The 24,961-nt window shown below is 46.2% G+C and overlaps 1 protein-coding gene across 1 annotated transcript in view; it reads left to right on the top strand.

Moving 5' to 3' along the window:
- Window positions 1-24,579, top strand: part of LOC121273337 (natural resistance-associated macrophage protein 2-like) — a 192,805-nt gene extending 168,226 nt beyond the window's left edge. Inside the window, exons 11-13 of the mRNA XM_041180487.1 lie at window positions 18,302-18,375; window positions 19,755-19,908; window positions 24,415-24,579. Coding sequence (XP_041036421.1) covers window positions 18,302-18,375; window positions 19,755-19,908; window positions 24,415-24,561 — 375 coding nt within the window. The 3' untranslated portion in view covers window positions 24,562-24,579. The remainder of the gene's footprint in view (window positions 1-18,301; window positions 18,376-19,754; window positions 19,909-24,414) is intronic.
- The last annotated feature ends 382 nt before the right edge of the window (window positions 24,580-24,961 follow it).

The following is a 24,961-nucleotide window of genomic DNA, read 5'->3' as shown; positions in this document are numbered from 1 at the left end:
CTTCCTCCCTGGTTAGCTCACTGCAGTCAGCCAACTATTTACAATTAATCTCAAGTGAGTTCAGTGGGACAAATAGACAAACTTAGCTCTTCAGTAGCATCTTCAACTGACTCCTCAAACAAGACAGCAGAGATTTCAGCTGCATTGGCAGTGGAGTCAAAGAGTGTAACAAGATCTAGGACCTCGTCTTCCAATGGATCACCTGCTTCTGCAATGGCTTCATTGTTATGAGCTTTGTCAAGAGAGAGCCAACCAAGGTCCAGAAACTCCACAGGTCATATTTCCCATGGCCTTTTATTTCTGTGCCTTCTAGCTTGTCTGTGAAAAGATGTGAGGGATCTGCAATCTCCTCCTGTGGTCCAGTGGATGGTATTTCCACAATAAAGATTGACTCACTGCGTAATGAATGAATATCAAGTGCTGCTGCTGTATCGAAGTCTGTCAGTCATCTAGCCAATTTTGGAGATCCATCCTTGAGTGTCACTTCACTGTCCTCTACGGAGACCCCATCAAGCTTCTGTATAAGACCAGGTCTTAAACACACTGACCTGCTGAGCAGAGAAATTGGCTGGCTCTGTAAGATATAAAGGATTTTGTTAATTTCTTAATCTTCATGCTGAAAGGTGGTGGTGAACTTCCCCTTCACTTGTAGCCTCATGTCAGATGGTTGCATTTTGACTTCTTTAAACCATTTTGGAAGCCAGTCCAATCTGTCTGTTGAGACAGAGGGCAGAGTTTTCCGTGCCCTTTGGCGCAGGCGTGTTTGGCGGGCGTGAGTGGACAATTTGGTGAGAAGGCCAAAAATCGGTTTCACGACGTCATGAAACCAGTTTGCAATCGTCCGCTCTGCCCGTCAATGGCGGGCCGCGTTTCCCACTGTGGAACGCCGGGAATCTCCTTGTAATACATCTGCATATCATTACAACCCCAGCTCGCCGGAATCATCCCCTCACACCAGATCATCTGAGCATGTCGGTGTGATTGTACGCCAAAGTGTTTCATAACTGTATACAAGTTGTACAGGACGTGCACCTGGTGAGCTGCACTTCACTCGGGACTTCGAGGTTTGTTTGCCTACCTTGCTTCAGGCAGCACTCACAGTCATCAGCACCAGGCTTCACAGGCAGCACCACATCACTTTTAGGGGGGCTCACGGGCAGGTCTCTACCCACCAGACCAGCTGTAAGGTGGGGGTGACTTTTCAACAGCTGCAGGGCTGGGGCTTGCTTGGGGAAGGGGGAGAAGTGGCCTCAGGCAGGGGAAGAGGCTGCAGGGCGAGGGCTGTACTGGGGAAGGGGGTATCCCAGGGTGTGTGTGGGGGGACACATGTTGATCTGTACAAGTGGCCTCAGGATGGTGAGGGTTGAGGAGACAGTCTCCAGAGGAGATGAGGCCAGATGGAGATGTGAGGCTGTGTGTGAGAGACAGTGAGTGGTGATGTCCCTTGAGCTGGCAGTGAGTGAGATGCCAGTGAGTGTGTGATGGGCTTGTGAGTGGGTGAGTTTACAGTGATGAGGTGGTTACCTTACCCTGGCTGCATGGATGAGATCATTCACCCTCTATCTGCACTGGATGGCCAAACTCTTCTGTACAGCATTGGCACTGACCACCTCTGCCAATGCCTGCCAAGCCGGAGTGGTGAGACTGATGGGCCTCCTGTGGCCGGAGCTGGGGTAGAGGACATCACGGCCTCCATGGTGTCCAGAAGGTGTCCCAGGGATTTTTCACTGAACCTGGGGCCTTCACTCTTCTTGGATTTTGGGGCCATGTCTACACCGGAGCGGTCCTGGGCTGGAAGCACTGAGAGGTGTGCACACGGCTGCAGTTTAAATATGGCACCCGACATGAGGAAACAGCGAGGTGACTGTGTGGCAGCGAATATGAGGCTGCCCGCCAGTGAAACGGTGTGTTTCCCAGGAACGCTCTAGTGCTTTTGAGTTTTCCCTTGAAACCCCAAAACCATTTGGTACCTTTCAAACTGTCTCTTCCAGTGCTCCCAACGCTGCCCTTGCTGTGGACCCTCGATGTGTCGGAGAGGTTGTGGAAGTGGCTGCTCTGTAGATATTGACATCGTGCGTCTCTCACTGTCCGTTCACCGCTGAACTTTTTGGTTTTGATCTGCATCACTGTGAAGTCAATTTGCTCACTGGTCATCACTCGTGGGTTGCCGATCTGTGGTAGCAGTTTGCTAGACTGTGGCCTCCAGCACAGCCACCATGTTTCAGTGTAGTTGCTGAGCTTTAGTGAGATTTTACTGTTGCCACATCCCTTTGGCCAACAAGGGCTATTCTTCACCCAGCTCTCTTGGAGCCTCTCGGTCATTTGACGACTGATGTCACTCTTACATCACGAATATCATCGTGGTCTCATTAACATATCTATTAACTGATGACTCCACACTAACAACCTCTCTTTTGTGCCTTCCTGCCCTCAGTGTCCCAATCCCCTCCCAGTTCATCAGAAGTCACAATGGATTTCCCTATACCTTTGTGCTTTGGAGGAAGAAGGAGGTTTAGATTTTCCCTTCAAAACTGCAGTTTAGTCATCTCCTCCTGCAATGCCACTTCATCATTATATTCACCCCATTCCTTTAGAAGTAAATTATCATTTTCCTTTCTTCCCCATTCATGACACTTTCTTCCTTCTAAGTGAAGTTACTCGTGTGCTGAGAACAGTCTGTTACCTTCAAGAGGAAATGCCTCACTAAAGAGGAAAGGGCCTCATGCTTCTGCAACAGTGTGGCAACAGTTGGTGTTGAGCAACTTATCAGCCATGATTGAATGGCGGAGCAGACTTGATGGGCCGAATGGCCTAATTTCTGCTCCTATGTCTTATGGTCTTATGGGACAGCATTCCAGCAGAAGTGGCCAGAAGTGCACTCTTCAATATAAACCTATCTTGTGATCTTGAGTGACATGTCCATGTTTATGCGCTTATGTGAAAGCAGCAATAAATAGCTTGGCTGTCTGCTTAGATGGGTAGTGCACAAAAAAGCGTTTAGGAAGAAAAAGCCAGGACTGCATTTATTTGCATCGTCACATTGCACAGACTGAGACGACCCTCCAACCAGCTTGAAGATGCCCTCAAGTTGTGCTGTGTGCTGTAACTAGACCTTCAGCCTCTCCTCCAGCTGGAGACTGTGAAGGTCACAGTCACTCCGAAAGCTCCAGGTCACTCCAGACTGTCACATCAGTGACATTAGGCAATTAGCTGTGAATTTTGCTCTTCTCTCCGATAGGATTTCCATATCTCTCTTTTGCTTTGTTCACCTTCATTGCTTTCCATTTCTCTCCTGGTGTTTGACAAGGTGTTTACTAAAACCCGCTATTTCCTTCCTCAGTGACTGTCTCCATCTCTGACTTACCCCACGTGGATTTCAACTGAAGTTCCATCCCTCATGTTTCGAAACCACCCAGGATTACAGGTATCTCCGGGACATACAACGCTCCTCAGACTGCTGTTCTCGCTGCATCCTGAGATCCACACTCAGTGCCATGCGCCGCCATATGAACACACTCGACCTCTCCCTCCAGCAGCACCGCCGTACCCTTTTTCAAAGCTGCGCGTGCCCCCAGTTTCATTTTATCCTTCGGCTCATCCGACGCCTCAACAAGAAACTTTGTCTCTTGCTTTCAGGTGCAAAGGAACGCAAGCTACAACAACTCATCGACACCAACACCCATCCAGGACCCTCCACCCCTGCCTGTCCCTCCGTCCCCACCCTTTCTTCCAGTCCCAACCCCAGCCGTGTATTCACTATATCCCCTGACCTTCCCCTCTCCGATGCTGAACGTTCAGTGCTCAGCAAGGGATTTAGTTTCATACCCTTAAGCCCTCATCTCAATGAATTTCGGGCTCGGCATGATGCTGAACTCTTCTTCCGCCGTCTTCGTCTCCGGGCTCACTTCTTTGGGCAGGAGTCCTCTCCCCATTCAACGGATCCTTTTACCCATCTCCAAGATTGTCCCTCCACCTGGACCCCTCCCTCTGGATTCTTACCTTCTCTTAATTTTTTCATTGAGAACTGTCAGCGTGACATTAGTCATCTCAATTTCTCTGCTCCTCTCACCCACTCTAACCTGTCTCTCTCTGAACTTGCTGCACTCTGTTCTCTCAGGTCCAACCCTGACATTGTCATCAAACCCGCTGACAAGGGTGGTGCTGTTGTTGTCTGGCGCACTGACCTCTACCTCGCAGAGGCGGAGCGTCAACTCGCAGACACTTCCTCCTACCTCTCCCTGGACCATGACCCCACCACTGAACATCAAGCCATTGTTTCCAGGACTGTCACTGACCTCATCTCCTCTGTAGATTTTCCTTCCACAGCTTCCAACCTGTTAGTCTCCCAACCTCGGACGACCCGCTTCTATCTCCTATCCAAAATCCACAAACAGAACTGTCCTGGCAGACCGATCGTCTCAGCCTGTTCCTGCCCCACAGAACTCATTTCTTGCTATCTTGACTCCCTTCTCTCTCCCCTTGTCCAGTCCCTTCCCAACTACATCCGTGATTCCTCTGACACTCTACATCATATCAACAATTTCCAGTTCCCTGGCCCTAACCGCCTCCTCTTCACCATCCAATCCCTCTACACCTCCATCCCCCACCAAGGTGGTCTGAGGGCCCTTAGCTTCTTCCTCGAACAGAGGCCCGAACAATCCCCATCTACCACTACTCTCCTCTGTCTGGCTGAACTTGTTCTCTCACTGAACAATTTCTCCTTCAACTCCTCTCACTTCCTCCAAATAAAAGGTGTGGCTATGGGTACTCGCATGGGCCCCAGCTATGCCTGTCTCTTTATGGGGTATGTGGAACATTCCTTGTTCCAGTCCTACTCCAGCCCCCTCCCACAACTCTTTCTCTGGTACATCGATGATTACTTCGGTGCTGCTTCATGCTCTTGTCTGGATCTGGAAAAATTTATTAATTTTGCTTCCAATCTCCACCCCTCCATCATTTTCACGTGGTCCATCTCTGACACTTCCCTTCCCTTCCTTGACCTCTCTGTCTCAATTCCTGGTGATAGACTGTCCACCAATATCCATTACAACCCCACCGACTCCCACAGCTACCTCGACTACAGCTCCTCACACCCTGCTTCCTGTAAGGACTCCATCCCATTCTCTCAGTTCCTTTGCCTCCGTCGCATCTGTTCTGATGATGACAGTTTCAAAAACTGTTCCTCTGACATGTCCTCCTTCTTCCTTAACCGAGGTTTTCCACCCACAGTGGTTGACAGGGTCTTCAACGGTGTCCGGCCCATCTCCCGCGCATCCGCCCTCACACCTTCTCCTCCCTCCCAGAAACATGATAGGGTCCCCCTTGTCCTCACTTATCACCCCACCAGCCTCCGCATTCAAAGGATCATCCTCTGCCATTTCCGCCAACTCCAGCATGATGCCACCACCAAACACATCTTCCCTTTACCCCCCGACCACCGGCGACATTCCGCAAGGATCATTCCCTCCAGACACCCTGGTCCACTCCTCCATCACCCCCTACACCTCAACCCCCTCCCACGGCACCTTCCCATGCAACCGCAGAAGGTGCAACACCTGCCCCTTTACTCCCCCCCTCCTCACCGTCCAAGGGCCCAAACACTCCTTTCAAGTGAAGCAGCATTTCACTTGCACTTCCCTCAATTTACTCTACTGCATTCGCTGCTCCCAATACGGTTTCCTCTACATTGGAGAGACCAAACGCAGACAGGGTGACCGCTTTGCGGAACACCTTCAGTCTGTCCACAAGCATGACCCAGACCTCCCTGTCACTTGCCATTTCAACAATCCACCCTGCTCTCATGCCCACATGTCCATCCTTGGCCCCACCCCACCCCTACTAGGACTATCTGTACCTTGCTCGTCCTGCTTTCTATCCTTAGTGTCACCATTAGCACATTTCTTAGATAATATCATCACCATCAACACCTCTTTGTCCTTTTGTCTGTGACATCTTTTGGTTATCTCCACCTATCACTGACCCTCTATCCAGCTCTACTTGTCCCCCTTAAACCAGCTTATATTTCACCTCTCTTCTATTTTTACTTAGTTCTGTTGAAGAGTCATTCAGACTCGAAATGTTAACTGTGTTCCTCTCCGCTGATGCTGCCAGACCTGCTGAGTTTTTCCAGCTATTTTTATTTTTATTTTGGTTTTCCAGCATCCGCTGTTTTTCACTTTTTATTGTAGCTGTGAATTATTTTGTTTTGCTAAAGGACAGCCAGCAGCTGCAGCATGCCACACGTAGCCATAGATTGCACACACCTTTATCAATCCCAATCCCCATGCCAACAAGAAACAAACACACTCATATAACTGAGCAGCAGCCCTGAGCCTTGCCAACACTCTTCAATGCAGAGAGTTCAATATCAGCTACTTCTGGGAGATCAGGGTTACACTGTACAGGCACAATCGGTGAGTCCCAAGCGCTTTCCCAGGACCCCAGTTTAATAAGTATCGTGATAAAAGGCTACCTTACAAAGGGGCCTGATTATGAGGCCCCAGATGCTGACGACTCCCAGGATCAGGGGAAATCAGACAGAGGAGTAACAGCAGCCTGAAGAGGAGAAGATGTAAAGGGGAATCCACTGTCAGCTGCGAGCACAGTTCATGTCAATCTGAGACAGGAACCCGTCTCTTGAGTGCAACCTCAGCCCACTGCCTGACCTGTGCTGTACATACCTTCTTCCTTCCCACCACAAAGATGAAAGCTTTGACAAACTGTCAATGTGCTCATCGCCTCACACAGATCCTATTCCTGCCACTTCATCAGAGACACATCTAAACCTTGCCAGGAACAATGTCTGCTCACCTGGGAACTTCATGGCAGCCATTGTTTCATTTTTAACTTGTATCACCAGCACCTCGTTCTCACCACTGTTCTTCCTCTTGGTGCAAATGTGTGATGTTTGAACTGCTAATACTAATCTACTGCTTCTTTCAAGTGTTAGCTGATTGGGAGGAGCACATGAGAGGGCTGGATGTTAGGTATCAGGAGCAGTCTCCTGTACTGAGCTGGTTATAAGGGTCACACCAACACCTGACATTGCCCAGGTATGCCCTGCCCACAAAAAGCAGGACAAATCCAATCTAGCCAATTACCACCCCATCCGTCATCATCAAACATCATCAAAGCCCCTGACCTCATTACTGCCTTGGTCCAAACATGGACGAAAAGAGCTGAATTCCAGAGGTGGGAGTGACTGCCCTTGACATCAAGGGAGTATTTGACCAAGTGTGGCATCAAGGAGCTCTAGCAAAACTGGGGTCAATGGGAATCAGGGGGAAAACTCTCCGCTGGTTGGAGTCATACCTAGCACAAAGGAAGATGGTTGTGGTTGTTGGAGGTCAGTCATCTCAGCTCCAGGACATCACTGCAGGAGTTTCTCAGGGTAGTGTCCTCGGCCCAACCATCTTCAGCTGCTTCATCAATGACCATCAGATCAGATGTGGGGATGTTCGCTGATGATTGTGCAGTGTTCAATATCGTTCGCAACTCCTCAGATACTGAAGCAGTCCATGTCCAAATGCAGCAAGACCTGGACAATATTCAGGCTTGGGCTGATAAGTGGCAAGTAATATTCGTGCCACACAAGTGCCAGGCAATGACCGTCTCCAACAAGAGAGAATCTAACCTTGATGTTCAATGCCATTACCGTTGAAACTCCCACTATCAACATCCTGGGGGGTTACCATTGACCAGAAACTGAACTGGACCAGCCATATAAACACTGTGGCTACAAGAGCAGGTCAGAGGCTGGGAATTCTGTGGTGAGTAACTCACCTCCTGACTCCCCAAAGCCTGTCCACCATCTACAAGGCACAAGTCAGGAGTGTGATGGAATACTCTCCACTTGCCTGGATGAGTGCAGCTCCCACAACACTCAAGAAGCTCGACACCATCCAGGACAAAGCAGCCTGCTTGATTGGCACCACATCCACAAACATTCACTCCCTCCACCACTGACACACAGTAGCAGCAGTGTGCACCCTCTACAAGATGCACTGCAGCAACTCACCAAGGCTCCTTCGACAGCACCTTCCAAACTCACGACCACTACCATCTAGAAGGGCAAGGGCAGTAGATAGATAGGAACACCACCACTGTGGAAGTTCCCCTCCAAGCCACTCACCATCCTGACTCGGAAATATATTGCCGTTCCTTCACTGTCGCTGGGTCAAAATCCTGGAACTCCCTCCCTAACAGCACTGTGGGTGTACCTACACCACATGGACTGCAGCGGTTCAAGAAGGCAGCTCACCACCACCTTCTCAAGGGGCAATTAGGGATGGGTAATAAGTGCTGGCCCAGCCAGTGACACTGACATCTCATCTTGAGGGTATAAGATAGATGGCCAGCCAGGAGAGCATTGGAATAAGTGAATTTTACAGGGTGGGGGCGTATTACTTGCCACCCCCCCCTGCCCTTCCTCAGCACCCCCCCCCCCATCCCCTCCCCCTCCGTAGAAAACCAACCTTGGAAAGGCTGCCCCACAGTGATAACACGCTGGGCCTGGCCCTAATGAGGTGAAAGTGGGAACTCCACCCCTCAGGGACAGAAGTCCCACCCTCGAGAGCTGCCGGCCAGCAGTGCCAGAACGCATTATTGGGCATTGCTGAGACTGCACTCAGTCACCAGGAAGAAGACAACATGGATGCAGAACTCATAAATCTGGGGCTTTTTGGGTGGGGAGGGATGGGGAGTCCTACGGAGGGAGGAGAGGGGGTTGGAGTGTCAGGTTTTGGCAACAGCAATGGCAGAAATCATCAAGTGATGTTGATTGAGGGATAGATACTGGCCCAGGACACCAGGGAGAACACAAGAATTAGGAACAGGAGTAGGCCATTCGGCCCCTCCAGCCTGCTCCGCCACTCAGTAAGATCATGGCTGAACTGATTGTGGCCTCAAGTCCACTTTCCTGCCTGTCCTCCATAACCCTTGACCCCCTTGTCAATCAAAAATCTGTCTAACTCAGCCTTGAATATATTCAATGAGCCAGCCTCCACTACTCTCTGGGGAAGAGAATTCCACAGATTGATGACCCTCTGAGAGAAAAACATTTCTCCTTACCTCAGTCTTAAATGGGAAACCCCCAATTTTTAAATTGTGTCCCCTGGTTCTAGTCTCTCCCACAAGGGGGAACATCCTGTCAGCATCCACCCTGTCAAGTCCCCTCAGGGTCTTATATGTTTCAATAAGACCACCTCTCATTCTTCTAAATCCCAGTTGGTATAGGTCCAACTTCTCTTCACAAGACAACCCCTTCATCCCATTTCCCCTGCTCTTCTTCAAATATTGCCATGAAATCTGTTACAACCACCTGATAGGGCAAACGGGGCCTCGGTTTACTGTCTCATTTGAACGATGGCACCTCCAACAATGCAGCATTCCCTCAGTATCACACTGGAGTGTCAGCCTAGATTATATGCTCAAGTCCCTGGTTATTGTCGTTTACTTCATACCAGAACTTCAAGGAATCAACTTCCATTAATGTTTCAGATGGATCACCAAACATGTTTTACAGGTTATGAGGGTGTAATTGTGACCCAGTCACTCAAGATTTGGTATTAAAAGCTATTCTTTAGCTTCAAGTTTCTTCAGGTCAATTGAAGCAAGGGGCGTTGTAGAGGGAGCTTTACTCTGTAGAACCAGCCAGTTTTTTTATTCCATTGAAACTCTAACACACAAGTTACATTGCAAAGGAAAAACAGTGTACTCCTCAATATTATTGATTAGCGGGGTTGAACCCAGCTAAGACTAAGGCCCTGAAAATCTGTGCAGGCTCTCTCAGACTGTGTAACTCTGCTGTGAGATCAGGAGAATTTCAGAGCCTGAGTCTGTATTGCTATTGTGTCATATTAAATTGAACTCAGTTGTTCTGTTGCCATTCTGAAACCAGGTTATTGTCTGATTACATTAGCAACCTTGCTTGCACACAGTCACTGGCTGATTATGTTACATCACACTGTTTCCTGCTCAATCCCTGATTTCCTTGAGTGAACTGATGCTTCGAGCAGTGTTGCTGTTAGGGTTACTAGCTGTGATTAAATGTATTCCTGGAGGTTCCATCACATGACTTGCCCTAACGCTCCAGCCATTAGTCAGCCAACACATCCATCCTTGTGACATACTGCCTTCCTACACCAACTGGAAAGCAACAAGACTCATTACCCAATTGGGTGATGCTTGACTGTCAGGAAAACAGCCCTTTTCCCCCTATTTTTGATATTTCTATATCTTGTAAAGAGAAAAGTTCAAAGAAAATGGCAAAAAGAATGATCTTGTTTCATGTCCCGATGATTTTTCTCCAGGTTTGCACTCCTGGAGATTGATCTTCAATTGCTGGAGACTCCAGGCCAATCCTGGAGGGCTGGCAACCCTAGTTGCTGGATTGTGATTGGCTACCGTTCAATTGCATCATTACATATTGGATGACTCAGATGCAAAATGAGGAATTGCGATTCAGGCCTTTGACACAAACAGAAATCCCAATCCATTAATTCCTACACTGTCAAGTGTCACATCAGTAAGAGGTTCAGTCTTGAAAAAAGTTCATTTAATTTTTCCATCCTCCTGTCCCAAGTTTCTTTGTTCTTTGTAAAACCAGGGATAAAATGAACAAGACTCAAAGATTTAAAATAACATTTTACCCCCTCAGTGTATTAATTGTCTGAAACAAACTCCAAGCAAAAACAGTCAAAGCTGTGTTAACTAATTTCTTCCAAAAAATACCCAAGTACATTTGTGGTTGGGAGTGATATTGATGGGTACAGGGAGGAAGCCCATACTGAGTTGATTGAATACTCAACAGGACACAAGGATTCTGGTGCAATGAGAAGAATTGTTGATTGAAATTAAGATGGATTGATATTGTGGAGTTTCACTTGATTACTTTTTGGGATCAGGGGATGTTTTTGTCGAGTTTTCTTTCATGAGATGGAATGGGCGGGCAAAGTCCATGATGGGGAGAGCGTACATGGGCTGTGGGAGGGGATTCAATTGATGGGGTAAAGTCCATGATAGGGTAGGGTGTATATGGATTGTGTGAGGGGGTTAACTGGGTGATTAGAGTTCATGATAGGGTAGCTTATATATGCATTGTGCATAAAAGAAAAGCAAGACTTGCATTTAGATAGCGCTTTGCACAACCACCAGACATCTTAAAGCACTTTATAGCCAATGAAGTACTTTTGACATGCAGTCACTGTTGTAATGTAGGAAATGCAGCGCTAATTTGCGCATAGCAAGCTCCCACAAACAGCAATGTGATCATGCCCAGACAATCTGTTTCAGTGATGTTTATTGATGGATAAACATTGGCCAGGACTCCGAGGAGAGGCCCCATGCTTTTCTTTGAAATAGTGCCATGGCATCTTTTACATCCACCTGAGAGGGCGGACAGGGCCTTGGTTTAATGTCTCATCCAAAAGACAGCACCTCCAACAGTGCTGCATGTCAATAATCTTTTAAGTGAAACCAATTAAACCAAATCAACAAAATTGGGATAAATCAGGCACAGCCCCTAATTCAGGTCAGCTGTAAAACCAAGAACAAAATTTAAAGGAACCTTACAAACTTTAAATCAAAATGTGATTAAAGGGGTCAACAAAACACCCCAGTCCCCGCGGTGCCCACCAAGAACGGAAGGCCTCGAGAGTGCCAGCAGACACTGCGTGCTCCTTCTCCAGGGACATCCGGCAGCGAACGTAGCCGCGGAAGAGGGACAAACAATCGGGCGGGACTCCCCCGTCGATCACCCGCTGCCTGGACCTGTTAATGGCCAACTTGGCCAGGCCCAGGAGCAGGTTCACGAGGAGGTCCTCCTCCTTCCCGACCCCCTTCCGCACCGGGTGCCCATAGATCAGGAGCGTGGGGCTGAAGTGCAAACAAAACATCAATAAAAGGTTTTTCAAATAACTAAAAAGGGAGTGCAGCCTACCACACCCTATATATGCATGGTCCACGGACTCCACAAGACCGCAAAAAGGGCATGTGTCCTGAGAGTCCGTGAACCTATGCATCCTCTTATTATAAGGGACTGCTGCATGCAACACCCTCCAACCCAGGTCCCCGATAGAAAGGGGGAGGACACCTTCGTAGAGGGCCTCCCATCGGGGGCCTCCGCCGCCGGACGGCAACAAGGCACGCCAGGGCGTGTCCGGTCGACGGACAAGGGCGAGAAAATGGAAGGTGTGCAGCAGCAGTCCGTACAAAAAGCCCCTCTTTGCCGTGCCAAATGACACAGAGGGCATGTCCCCGAGGCGGCTCATATTGCGGGGCACCAGCACCCGAGGGAGGGTTCGGGGCTTGGGGCCAATGTGGAATTCTGTCCGAACAGGGGAACGCTCAGACGGAAGACCACCGCGCACCTGGGCAACCTCAAGACCCAAAATAACGTCGGGTCCGAGCACGACCGTTCTCAGGTCTTGGATGGCATCGGCTGCGACCTGGACACTCACAGACGCACGTTGCGCCAACTCCTGCGGGAGCATCCAGCCCAGTCCTCCGCCACCCAGCACGTCCCCGATCCTGGTCACCCCTGCGGCCACAGCCCTCCTCTCCTCCAACCACTGAAAAGGACGGAGGGACGGATTCCTGAGCAGCGGCTCTCTGACGATAGCCGCTACTCCTGACTGGGGAGAGCTGCGTCGCGAGGCGATCATGTTCCAGACTTTGATCAGGTCCTGGTAAAAGACGGGCAAAGCCTGCAAGGAGCCACCGAGGCCCCTCTGCTCTATAAACAGGAGCTGCACGTCATAATTCAGGCCGTGCACCTGACGGAAGAAATACGTCATCAGGGCACACCATCTAGGAGGAGGCTCGACGTAGAGGTATCGCTGCAGGGTCTGAAGGTGGAAAGTCGCCACCTGCGTGCGTAGGCACACTAGCGCCTGACCACCCTCCCTAAGCGGGAGACTCAGAACCTCAGCAGCGACCCAGTGCAATCTTCTGTCCCAGAAGAAGTCTACTAACAATTTCTGGATTCTTGTGACAAAGCCCGGGGGAGGGGTCAAAGTGACCAGCCGATACCACAACATGGCAGTGATCAGCTGGTTTATGACCAGAACTCGACCCCGGCTGCATGTCAATGTAGCAGCAATTACATTGTATAGCAATTACATCGTTAAGGTGTTAGGCATTGGCTCACCCATAAAGGAAGACAGTTATGCCCGAAAGAGTATAAATAAAGTCAGCTGTAACATTGGGGTGGAAGGAACTGCGAGAGTCTGTAACTCTGCTGAGCTGTCTTAGAGATAAACCTGCTTAAGGCAAAAGACTAGCTGCGGACTCATTCTTCCATAAGATACAATTATTGGAATTAACAGGGGATGAACATTGAGCTTTGGTGATTGGTTGCTGAAGAAGTTTTGTCTTCATCCTCTGAGAGAGAGAAAAAGGAAAGAAGCAGACAGCTGCTGACACATCCACAGGATGGCAGAAAGACATGGGGAAACCTCAAACTCTGAATATCCACCGATTCTTTTTCTCTCTCTGAGTCTGACCCATATCAGCAATAAAAAAGCAAGGTCATGGACACAGGTTACCTCTTTGCCCCAGAAAAAGCAAGGTATGGCTTTGCCTTTGTCATTACCAGAAAAAAGTACAATTAGCAGTAAAGTATTTTTGGAAATGGAAATGAATGACTAGGGTGATGAAGAGGGACTGACCCTTCTATTACAGTTTTTAAGTCCTACAAAAAGGATGATTTGTTGGAAGCATATGAAGTATGGTCAGCCTCTGATCGATTTAAGAAAACAGATGATCTGTCCATGGAGGAATATATTATGGCCTTTAAGTGGTAAAAGAGACTGAAAAAATTAAATCTTGAAACCTGGGAGTGTGCATTGGCATTTAAGTTACTTGATTGTGCGCGCATTTCTCATGTCTTTTGGTATTGGCGGGGGTTCAATTCCATGGGAAAGATTCCCTCCAAGACCAAATGGCTGCTGGCCTAAACCTTTTTGGGGAAACAGTCATTTCCAGCTACTTTCCTAGCAAATACAGACAACTATGTGGTGAAGCAAAGGATGGAGGATTCCATAGTGGCCAAATTCTGGGATCGACAAAATATTAGGCGATGGTTCCAGTACAAAGACGGGGCTGCTGACCGGTCTGAAAGTAGTCACACTTTTAGCCAAGTTAAGAGTCGAGACAAAAGGTGGGTCTGGGACAGCGACCGTTGGTGCTTGAATCTGAGAAATGCACTGGGAATAGTTAATCGGTGTGATTCTAAGTATCGTTACGCAATGAATTGCCCGCAGCAAAAGTATTGTGTTTTTGAAGTAACTCATGAAACAAATAATTCTGAGGCTGAAAACGATGATGGTGACTGCCATGAAGGAATTGTGTTGGTCACTGGGCGTTTGAATCTGGTGATGAGTATTTTGATGGCTGATTCATTTAACTGCGCAGTTTTAGATAGCGGTTGCACTTCCACAGTGTGCGGGGTGGATTGGCTTAACTGCTACCTGGAATCACTCGATGAGGCAGATTGGCAGAAGGTTAAGGAATATGAAAGCTCTACCTGCTTCAGGTTTGGAGATGATAACACCCTAATGTCTTCCAAAAGAGTAGTCGTCCCTTGCAGAATAGCAGGGATCCGTCTGTTCATCAGTACTGATGTAGTTTCTAGTGAGATACCTCTGTTGTTAAGTTGACCTGCGATGAAAAGGGCTCAGATGTTGTTGGACATGAGTAACAGAGCGATTGTGTTCAGGAAAGCTGTGGATATACATTTTACTCATGCAAGTGTGACATTTATATTAAATATGGAAGGACACCACCACACCCTGTTGTGACCTTGCCACTAGCCAGGGAATTTAACGATGCAGTGATAATGGGCTTAAAAGTATGGGACAAGGATACGGGTATTTTTTCACCACACTTTATAGATATGGCAATCAAATTTAGCCTATCCATGGTAAGGAAAAATGGACCATTGTCGATAATATCATGGAGAAATGGGTAGGCACCAGATTAGGAACACAAACGAAATTCCTGACGGATAAAGGTGGGGAATTTGCAAACGAGGAATTTCGAGACGTGTGAAAATTTGAATATCATAGTTATGCACATTGGCTGAAAGCCCATTCAGTAATGGTCTGTGTGAGAGAAACCATGCAGTGATAGATGACATGTTACATAAAATACTGGCTGATAAACTAGATTGCAAATTGCAGATGGCGCGCTGGCATGGACAGTACGTGCAAAGAACTCTTTGCAAATGGTTGGGGGCTACAGCCTATACCAGTTGGTGTACAGAAGGAATCGGAAGTTGCCATTGGTGCTATCGGATGCTCCTCCTGCGCTTGAAGGGATGAGCATTAGCTCTACTTTTTCTGCTCGCTTGAATGCTTTGCATGCAGGCAGGAAAGCTTTCATTAAAGCTGAGGGTTCGGAGAAAAGTTGGCAAAGCCTTATGGCACCGGATAAGGCTATCGGGAATACAGGTTAGACAAGCAGACATAATATATTACAAAAGAGAAGGGTGGAAAGAGTGGCAAATTGTTAGGGTACATTATTCAAGATTAATTGGTACTGACTATGGCTTTTCAGAACAGGACATAGAAAGTGAAGAGGCATCTTGCACCACACACGGACACAGACACACCATACACAGACACACCACACACCACACACAGACACTGACACACCACACACATTCACACCACACACCACACACAGACACACACAGACACGGGCACACCACACACATTCACACTACACACAGACACACACAGACACAGGCACACCACACACATTCACACCACACACCACACACAGACACAGGCACACCACACACATTCACACCACACACCACACACAGACACACACAGACACAGGCACACCACACCCCACACACACATTGGGCAGTTATGAGGAGTAGATGTCAGTAAATACAGGGTCGACTGACGATGAACAAAATAACACTGAAGCACAAGATAAGGCTATTCATCCAAAAGGGCAGCTACCCAAAGTAGGAACGAGGTTAATATTTATGCCAGAAGAGGCCAATGAATGGAGGGATGCCTTCATCATAGGGGGAGCAGGAAAAGCCACTGTCAAATACTAACATTGACTAAATGTGCAAGATGAAGGACAGGAGATAACACCCACAGATTGGCAAAATGAGGTAAAGATGTGGAAAGCCAGAAAACGCAGTGTGAGTTCCGAAAATGAACCAGAAACAGAACAGTTGACAAGTTTGATTGGGCAGTTGAACTGGTTATGCACTCAGACTAGGCCTGACGCTAGTTATGACGTGTTGGAACTAAGTACCACGACGAAACATGCTACAGTTGAGGAAGTTCTGAGAGCAAATAAAACATTTAAAAAAATTAAATTCAAAGAAATGCACACTTGGGTGAACCAGAAGATATGAGGTTGGTCATTTTAAGCGATGCTTCACATGCCAATCTTCCAGATGGGTACTCCAGCACAGCAGGGTTTATCATATTCTTGGTGGGAAAGAATGATAAGTGGTGCCCATTTGGTTGGGAAGCCAAGAAAATAAAAAGGGTAGTGAAAAGTACCTTAGCTGCTGAAACACTGGTGTTAGTAGAAGCGATAGATATGGGAGTCTACTTATCCAAGATACTGACAGAAATACTATACAAGGGGCAATGTGAGAAAAGTTTGCCCATAGAATGTTATATTGATAACCGGTCTCTTGGGATAATGTTCATTCAATGAAAAGTGTCGCTGAGAAAAGGCTAAGAATAGACCTAGCCAGCATAAAAGAAATGTTAGAGAGGAGAGAGATCTCTAAGATACGATGGGTTGACACAAGTCTCCAACGATGAGACTGTTTTACAAAAGGAAATGCCTGTTCTAAGAAATTATTAAATGTATTGGAAGAGGAACTTCATTTGTTAGAGTCACAAAATGAAAGTCCAATATTTTTTGCTTTGTAATTATTTATAGATATATATGGTGAAGGAAATGTGGGATCTATAATGTGAACATACATGACTTTGTTTCCTTTTTTGTGTTGGAAAAAAAAGTTCTTGAATTTTTCAGAAGCTTTAAGAATCTGTCAATGTATCAGCGATTACATTGTATAGCAATTACATTAAGACAATTGCTTTGTTAAAACAGGTGTTAAGTATTGGCTCACCTATAAATGAAGACAACTGTAACATTGGGGTGGGAGAAACTGAGAGAGTCTGTAACTCTGTGGAGCTGTCTTAGATATAAACCTGCTTAAGGCAAAAGACTAGCTGTGGACTCATTCTTCCATAAGATGCAATTATTAGAATTGACACTGCACTCCCTCAGGATCCCAGGATTGAAAGGCTTAACATATGAGGAATGTTTGAGGACTCTGGGTCTATACTCGATGGAGTTTAGAAGGATGAGGGGGGATCTGATTGAAACTTACAGAATACTGAAAGGCCTGGATAGAGTGGACGTGGGGAAGATGTTTCCATTAGTAGGAGAGACTAGGACCCAAGGGCACAGCCTCAGAGTAAAGGGAAGACCTTTTAGAACAGAGATGAGGAGAAACTTCTTTAGCCAGAGAGTGGTGAATCTATGGAATTCATTGCCACAGAAGGCTGTGGAGGCCAGGTCATTGAGTGTATTTAAGACCGAGATAGATAGGTTCTTGATTGGTAAGTGGATCAAAGGTTACGGGGAGAAGGCAGAAGAATGGGGTTGAGAAATTTATCAGCCATGATTGAATGGTGGAGCAGACTCGATGGGCCGAATGGCCTAATTTCTGCTCCTATGTCTTATGGTCTTATAGCACAGCAGTGGAGTATTAGCCTTGATTCTTGTGCTCAAGCCTCTGGAGTGGGACTTGAACCCAGAACCTTGTGAATCAGAGGCAAGAGTATTACCCATTGAGCCACGGGTGAAAGAAATTGATAGACTTAATGGCCATTTCTTGTTCTTGCATTCTACAGGATGATACTTCTGATCTGTTATATAAATAATGAGCTCAGAATCAGTGCATTGTGATAAAATGTTGAAGCTGTTGTCAGATAACTTTCGGGTGCCAAAATTCCAGACAGACAGTGTCTCACTGCTGCTGCCACTCGAGATGTGAGTGCCGATGGAGTGATTCTACCTTTGGGGTCAGATGAATCTGTTGTAAATGTAGCAGTGAGTATTTGTGGTTTAGGGTTGGACAAGTGGGGTTTCCCGCATCAGTCAGCGTGGATGGTACATGGACTGTAGAAGGAGATGGGCCTGGGCTTGTGTTCTCGTTATGATTTGTATCTGTATAATTCTGGTTTAATTCATGGTGGCACAGCCCTCCTGACCCAGCTCTAACAGGTGACCTTTCAACTCTTTGCAGCTGCCATTTGCACTGATCCCGATATTGACGTTTACAAGTATGAGCTCAGTAATGCACGATTTCGTCAATGGCCTGTAAGTAATCTGATTCCCCTGCTCTCACTCACTCTATCTAGCCTCACACATGCAGAATAGCCTCATTGGTGAGGAACTAGAAGGTGACCACCTGGCACCAATATACTGAACTACAGAGCGAAGAGGGGGTGTGTGGGGGAAACAAGCAACTAAGGGAGAAGTTACAGATTAACTGTACCAAAACAGAGCATGACTCAGTCCCAGTACTGTCTATATGCTGTCAGAGTGCAACAGCAAACAAAATATAAAAGCAAAATACTGTGGACGCTGGGAATCTGAAATAAAAACAGAAAATGCTGGAAAAACTCAGCAGTTCTGACAGCATCTGTGGAGAGAGAAACAGTTGACATTTCAAGTCCGTTTGACTCTTCTTCACTACAAACAGAATGTACTCAGTGCCTATGAACAGCAAAGCAAACTCAGGTAATGTGGTGCTGCTGGCCAGGAAGCAATGGCTTGGATTGGCAAGATCGGATTTTCCATCTCTCCAATCTTAAGTGCTGTCCTGTGGGAGGTATGCAAAGTATTTCAGAGAGATATGTGCACTTGCAAGTCTTCTGTTCAGTCTAACTTCCCATTGACATGCTTGCAAAAGATGGGAATCTAATAGGGATGGAGGCTCTGGCTGTTAGCAAATCCTGAAGGCCCTCTGATCAGCCATTTTAAATAGATGGAAATCAAAATGGTGGCTCTTTGATATTTGATGTTATTTACCCTGTGCGCAGAAGCTGCTGACTTTATGAAACAATTTTTTTGTGAGCGAGAGAAACCTTTCATTTCCAAAGTGCATTTGCACGCGCAAAAAGTAGAATGTGACACATCGCACAAAATGCGCAGAAACACAAGGCTGAATGCAGAATATATGGGGGTACCCTGACAGAGAATGTACCTCAGATGCTGCTCATCATTTTGCATGAATAGATTTATTGTGTGGCACATTCTACATCCACGCAAAGAGGTTTTTTCATGCCTTGAGTGCAAACTGTTCAGCCATTCAGGCATAACTCAACGGAAAGCAACAGGTGAGTACACCTAGAGGAGACAACACTTGGACTACAGAACAACCGTGATGTTAACACTCGCAGGCGAAATGGTTTTCAATGTTAGCTGGTAGCTCATGATGCGGCCGGTTTGTTCCTAAGAGCAACATTGATTGGACATCCAGACACTGTTGAGTGGATCTCAGTCCTCAATCAGGATTTGGTTGTCTTGGTCAGCAAATGACACTTGCATTCAAGTCAGGTCACTCTGCACAGAGCAAAGAGTTCACCTTGAGTGATGCAGCAGACGAGATGGCTTGTCTGAATCTGCATCAAGAGAGCTCCACGATTCCATGGCATAACACTAATACTCTCTCGATTCTTCTTATTTCCCTCCAGAGTGTGGAAGATTATTGGTGGAATTATCATTCTGATCATCTGCTGCATTAACATATATTTTGTGGTCGATTACATTTGGGGTCTGCAGCTGATGGTGTTTTATATTGTGGCAGCAATCGTGGCAGTCGCCTATCTGTGCTTCATATCTTACTTGGTAAGTTCCAGAATATTCCTTCCTTAACTTAGCCCTTTTCAAAAATTAGAAGCCACATTCTACTTAGATACCAGACTTGTTTTCTGGTCAAAGTCCACTTTTGGTTCATTATATATTTTTTAAAAAGCTTCAAACAAGATGATTTGTGTCAATTTATGACAATTTTTTAAAAACGATCCTGTGTGAAGGTCTGTTTGGGAACAGAGTGAATGTTTAGCAGGGGAAGGTACAGCTGGGGGAAGGGTTAAATGCAATGTGATGGATGGCAGTTGCAAGGAATGGAGAAAGTCTCATTGAGTTACATGGACGTGCCAGAGCCTCATTTGAGTTATCTCAAGGAGGCTGAGCTAAACTAATCCAATGTTTTCCTCAGGAGGTAAAATGGGTGGGATTGTGTCACTGTCCAAACCTGGTGAAGGAGTAGAATCAATGGGCTGGGTGGCATTTTCTCCTGGGTGGGACCTGCTCTCACCTGGTTCCATTCTTATCTATCTAATCGGAGCCAGAGAATCACTGGAAATGGCTTCTCTTCCTGCTCCTGCAACGTTACCTCTGGTGTCCCCCCAAGGATCTATCCTTGGCCCCCTCCTATTTCTCACCTACATGCTGCCCCTCAATGACACCATCCGAAAGCACAGTGTTAGTTTTCACATGTACGGTGATGACACCCAGCTCTACCTCACCCCCACCTCTCTCAACTCCTCCACTGTTAGTAAATTATCAGGCTGCTTATCTGACATCCAGTATTGGATGAGCAGAGATTTCCTCCAATCAAATATTGGGAAGACTGAAGCCACTGTTTTCGGTCCCACTACAAACTCCATTCCCTCGCCACCAACTTCACCCCACTCCCTGGCAACTATGAGGCTGAATCCGTCTGTTCACAACCTTAGTGTCATATCTGACCCTGAGGTGAGCTTCTCACCACAAATCCACTCTGTCATCAAGAACGTCTATTTCCACCTCCATAACATCGCCCAATTTCACCCCATCTCAGCTGATCCACTGCTGAAACCCTCATCCATGTCTTTGTTACCTCTAGACACGTCTATTCTAACACACTCCTGGCTGGTCTCCCACATTCTACCCTTCATAAACTTGAGGTCATCCAAATCTCTGCTACCCGTGTCTTAACTTCCATATTAAGGTTGAAAGTGACATTCTCCAATCCCAAATCAGAACCATGAACTTCAAGAAAGCCTATTAAGTAGATATGAGGGGAGAACTGGCTAAGATTTATTGGGTAAATAGACCACAAGCTATGGCAGTAAATAAAAGGTAGAAAACATGTCAAGAAACAATTCAAAATGTTCAACAAAATACATTCCATTAAAAAAAAGCAAAAAAGACCCATCCGTGGCACACTAAGGAAGTTAAGGATAATATTAGATTAAAAAATGAGGCTTACAATGTTGCAAAGGATAGTAATAAGCCTGAGGATTGGGTTTGTTCTAGAAACCAGCAAAGGGCTACCAAAAGGTTGATAAAAGGGAAAAGACAGAATATGACAGTAAACAAGCCAGGAATATAAAAGCAGATTGCAGGAGCTTTTACAAGTATATGAAAAGGAGGAGAGTAGCTAAAGTAAACATTGTCCCCTTAGAAGCAGAGACAGAAAAAAATTATCATGGGGAATGAGGAAATGGCAGAGACATTGGACAAATATTTTATGCCTGTCTTTCCAGTAGAAACCACAAATTACATGCCAGGAATATATCATAACCTAGCGGCTAATAAGTGTGAGGAATTTAAGGTAATTAATATCAGCAGAGAAAAGCTTTGGAGAAACTTAAGGGATGAAAATCCAACAAATCCTCAGGACCTGATGACCTATATCCTAGCATTTTAAAAGAGGCAGCTACAGATATACTGGATGCGTTGGTTATGGTTTTCCAAAAAAATCCTAAGTCCTGGAATGATCCCAGTGGATTGAAAGTTAGCAAATGTAATACTGCTGTTCAAGAAAGGAGGAAGAAAGAAAGCAGGGAACTACAGGCCAGTTAGCCTGACATCAGTCATTGGAAAGATGTTGGAATCTATTATTAAGGGAGTCTTAACAATGCACTTAGAAAATCATAGTATGAATAGACAAAACCAACATGGCCTTATGATAAGGGAAATCGTGTTTGCCAAATTTATTCGAGATCTTTGAGAATGTAACTAATAGGGTAGATAAAGGGGAACCAGTAGATGTAGTACACTTGTATTTCCAAAAAGCATTTGATAAGGTGCCACACGAAAGATAATGCATAAGAAAAAGGCTCATAGAGTTGGGGGTGATATATTAGCATGGATGGAGGATTGGTTAATGGACAGGAAGCAGAGAGTGAGGATAATTGGGACATTTTCAAGTTGGCAGACCTTGACTAGCGGAGTGCCTCAAGGATCAGTGCTTGGGCCTCAGCTTTTACAATATTAATGACTTAGACAAAGGGACTGAGAGTAATGAAATTTAGTGCAGACAAGTGCAAAGTGATATACTTGGTAGCAAAAACGAAGAGAAGCAATATAATCCAATTCTAAATAGAGTGCAAGAGCAGAGGGACATGTGTGCAAATCATTGAAGGTGGCAGAGCAGGTTGAGCAAGCAAGTTTATAAAGCATACTGGATTCTGGGCTTTATCGATAGGGACATGGAGTTCAAAAGCAAGGAAGTTATGATAAATCTGGATAAAACAATGGGACGGAAGTTCTGGCCCTGTCAACCACCAGGATCATCCAGTTCTGCCAGAAGTCAATGAACTTTTGGCTGGGCTGCCACATCCCCTGTGCTGGGTCCTGTGATGGTGGGACCAGAAAATCCCAGCCAATGGTTCAGCCTCAACTGGAGTATTGTGTTCAGTTCTGGGTGCCACACTTTAGGAAGGATGTGAAGGCATTGGAGAGAGTGCAGAAAAGATTCACGTGAATGGTTCCAAGAATGAGGCACTTCAGTTGCATGACAAAGAGAAAGTTGAGAGGAGATTTAATAGATGTATTCAAAATCATGAGGGTTCTGGGCAAAGTAGATAGTGAGACACTGTTCCCATTGGTGGAAGGGTCAAGAACCAGAGGGCACAGACTTAAGGTGATTGGTAAAAGAAGCAATGGCGACACAAGAAAAAACTTTTTCACGCAGCGAGTGGTTGGTATCTGGAATACACTGCCTGAGTGTGGTGGAGGCAGATTCAATCGTGGCTTTCAAGAAAGAATTGGATCATTATCTGAAGAGAAAAAAATTGCAAGGTGGCAGGGGAATGGGACTAAATGAGTTACTCTTGCAGAGAGGCGGCACAGGCATGAAAGGCCGAATGGCCTCCTTCTGTGCTGTAATCATTCAATGATTCTGTGATTCTAATGTATCAATGTTTGCTGACAACACAAAGCTAGGTGGGAATGTAAGCTGTGAGGAGGACACAAAGAGGCTACAAAGAGATATAGACAGGGTAAATGAATGGACAACAAGGTGGAAGATGGGGTCGAATGCGGGGAAGTGTGAGGTTATTCACTTTGGTAGTAAGAATAGAAAAGAAGAATTTTTTTTTAAAGGTGTGAAACCTATAAATGTTGATGTTCAGAGGGACTTTAGAAGGAACACAGAAAGTTAGCATGCAAGTACAGCAATTAGGAAGGCAAATGGTGTGGTGCAAGGGGCTTGGAGTACAGGAATAAGAAACTCTTGCTGTAACTGTACAGGGTTTTTCTGAGACCACACCTGGAATACTGTGTACAGTTTTGGCCTCTATATTTAAGGAAGGATATACTTGTATTGGAGACAGTACAGCGAAGGTTCACTAGATTGGTCCCTGGGATGAGCGGGTTGTCCTATAATGAGAGGCTGAGTAAACTGGGTCTATATTCTCTGGAGTTTAGAAGAATGAGAGGTGATCTCATTGAAACCTATAGGATTCTGAAGGGGTTTGACAGGGTAGATACTGAGAGGTTGTTTCCCCTGACTGGGGAATCTAGAACACGGGGGCACAGTCTCAGGATAAGGGGCTAATCATTTAGGACTGAGATGAGGAGAAATTCCTTCACTCAAAAGATTGTGAATCTTGGGAATTCTCTACCCCAGAGGGTTGTGGATGCTCCATCATTGAAAATATTTAAGACCAGGATAGACAGATTTTTGGTCTGTCAAGGAATCAAGGGAAAAGGGGAATGGGTGGGAAGATGGAATCAAAGCCCAAGATCAGCCATGATTGTATTGAATGGCGGAGCAGGCTCGAGGGGCTGAATGGTCTACTCCTGCTCCTATTTCTTGTGTTCTTGCATATCCATATGGCAACTTTGTGCTGCTGAATTTTAATTTTCAGGACATATTTTAGTGGATTGCAGGTGTTTATTTTGTACTTCATTCATTTAAGAAGGCAGCCGTTCCTCTATCCTGATTGGGTGCAAAACTGAAGCTGCTCCTAAGATGCATGGAGGTTATGACGTTCTCCACTGGAGCTTCTCCTTCTATACACAGAGTTTATGAGCGCTTTATTTTGTGACTAACCTCCTGATGTTTGACTGTGTTTGCAGCTGTGGTTTTGCTTGGTAGTGATGGGCGTCCAGTTCTTGCGATGTGGACGCGCAGCCAACGCTGACAGGACAATGATTCCAGACGATCAAACCGAGACATTCCGTCAATTGGGAGCGGCGTGTTCAGACGAGAGCACCTTCCATTGAGGATTGTATCTGGGACTCGTGAGAAGTGTTCATTTTCCTGACGAAATCTTTCCCGAATGGGAGTGAGTCAAGGCATTTACTGTATATAAATGATTGTCATAAATCAAATGATGAGAAATAGTATTGTTACCTGATTCACAAGGCTATGATGATAATGTTGATTTTAGCTACAGGTGAAAGTCTCATTGAATTCCGTCAGACCACTGGAACCTATTGTAAAATTGTGGATGGGCACTGATGGAGACACTGAATTCCTGTGCTCTTTCTCTGGGTTCAACTGTGACCCAGTGTGTTCATAGAGGCTCACTCACTTCCAAATGGGTACCAGTGAAAATCATTGTTAGTTATTTATTGGGTTGACGCTCTCACACAGTAGGTTGAAGGGGGCTTTACGAAGTTT

Source organism: Carcharodon carcharias, chromosome X (genome assembly GCF_017639515.1).
Source record: "Carcharodon carcharias isolate sCarCar2 chromosome X, sCarCar2.pri, whole genome shotgun sequence".
NCBI classification, from domain to species: domain Eukaryota; kingdom Metazoa; phylum Chordata; class Chondrichthyes; order Lamniformes; family Lamnidae; genus Carcharodon; species Carcharodon carcharias.
Note: the sequence above shows the minus strand (reverse complement) of the source record. Positions and strands in the feature narration are given on the sequence as shown.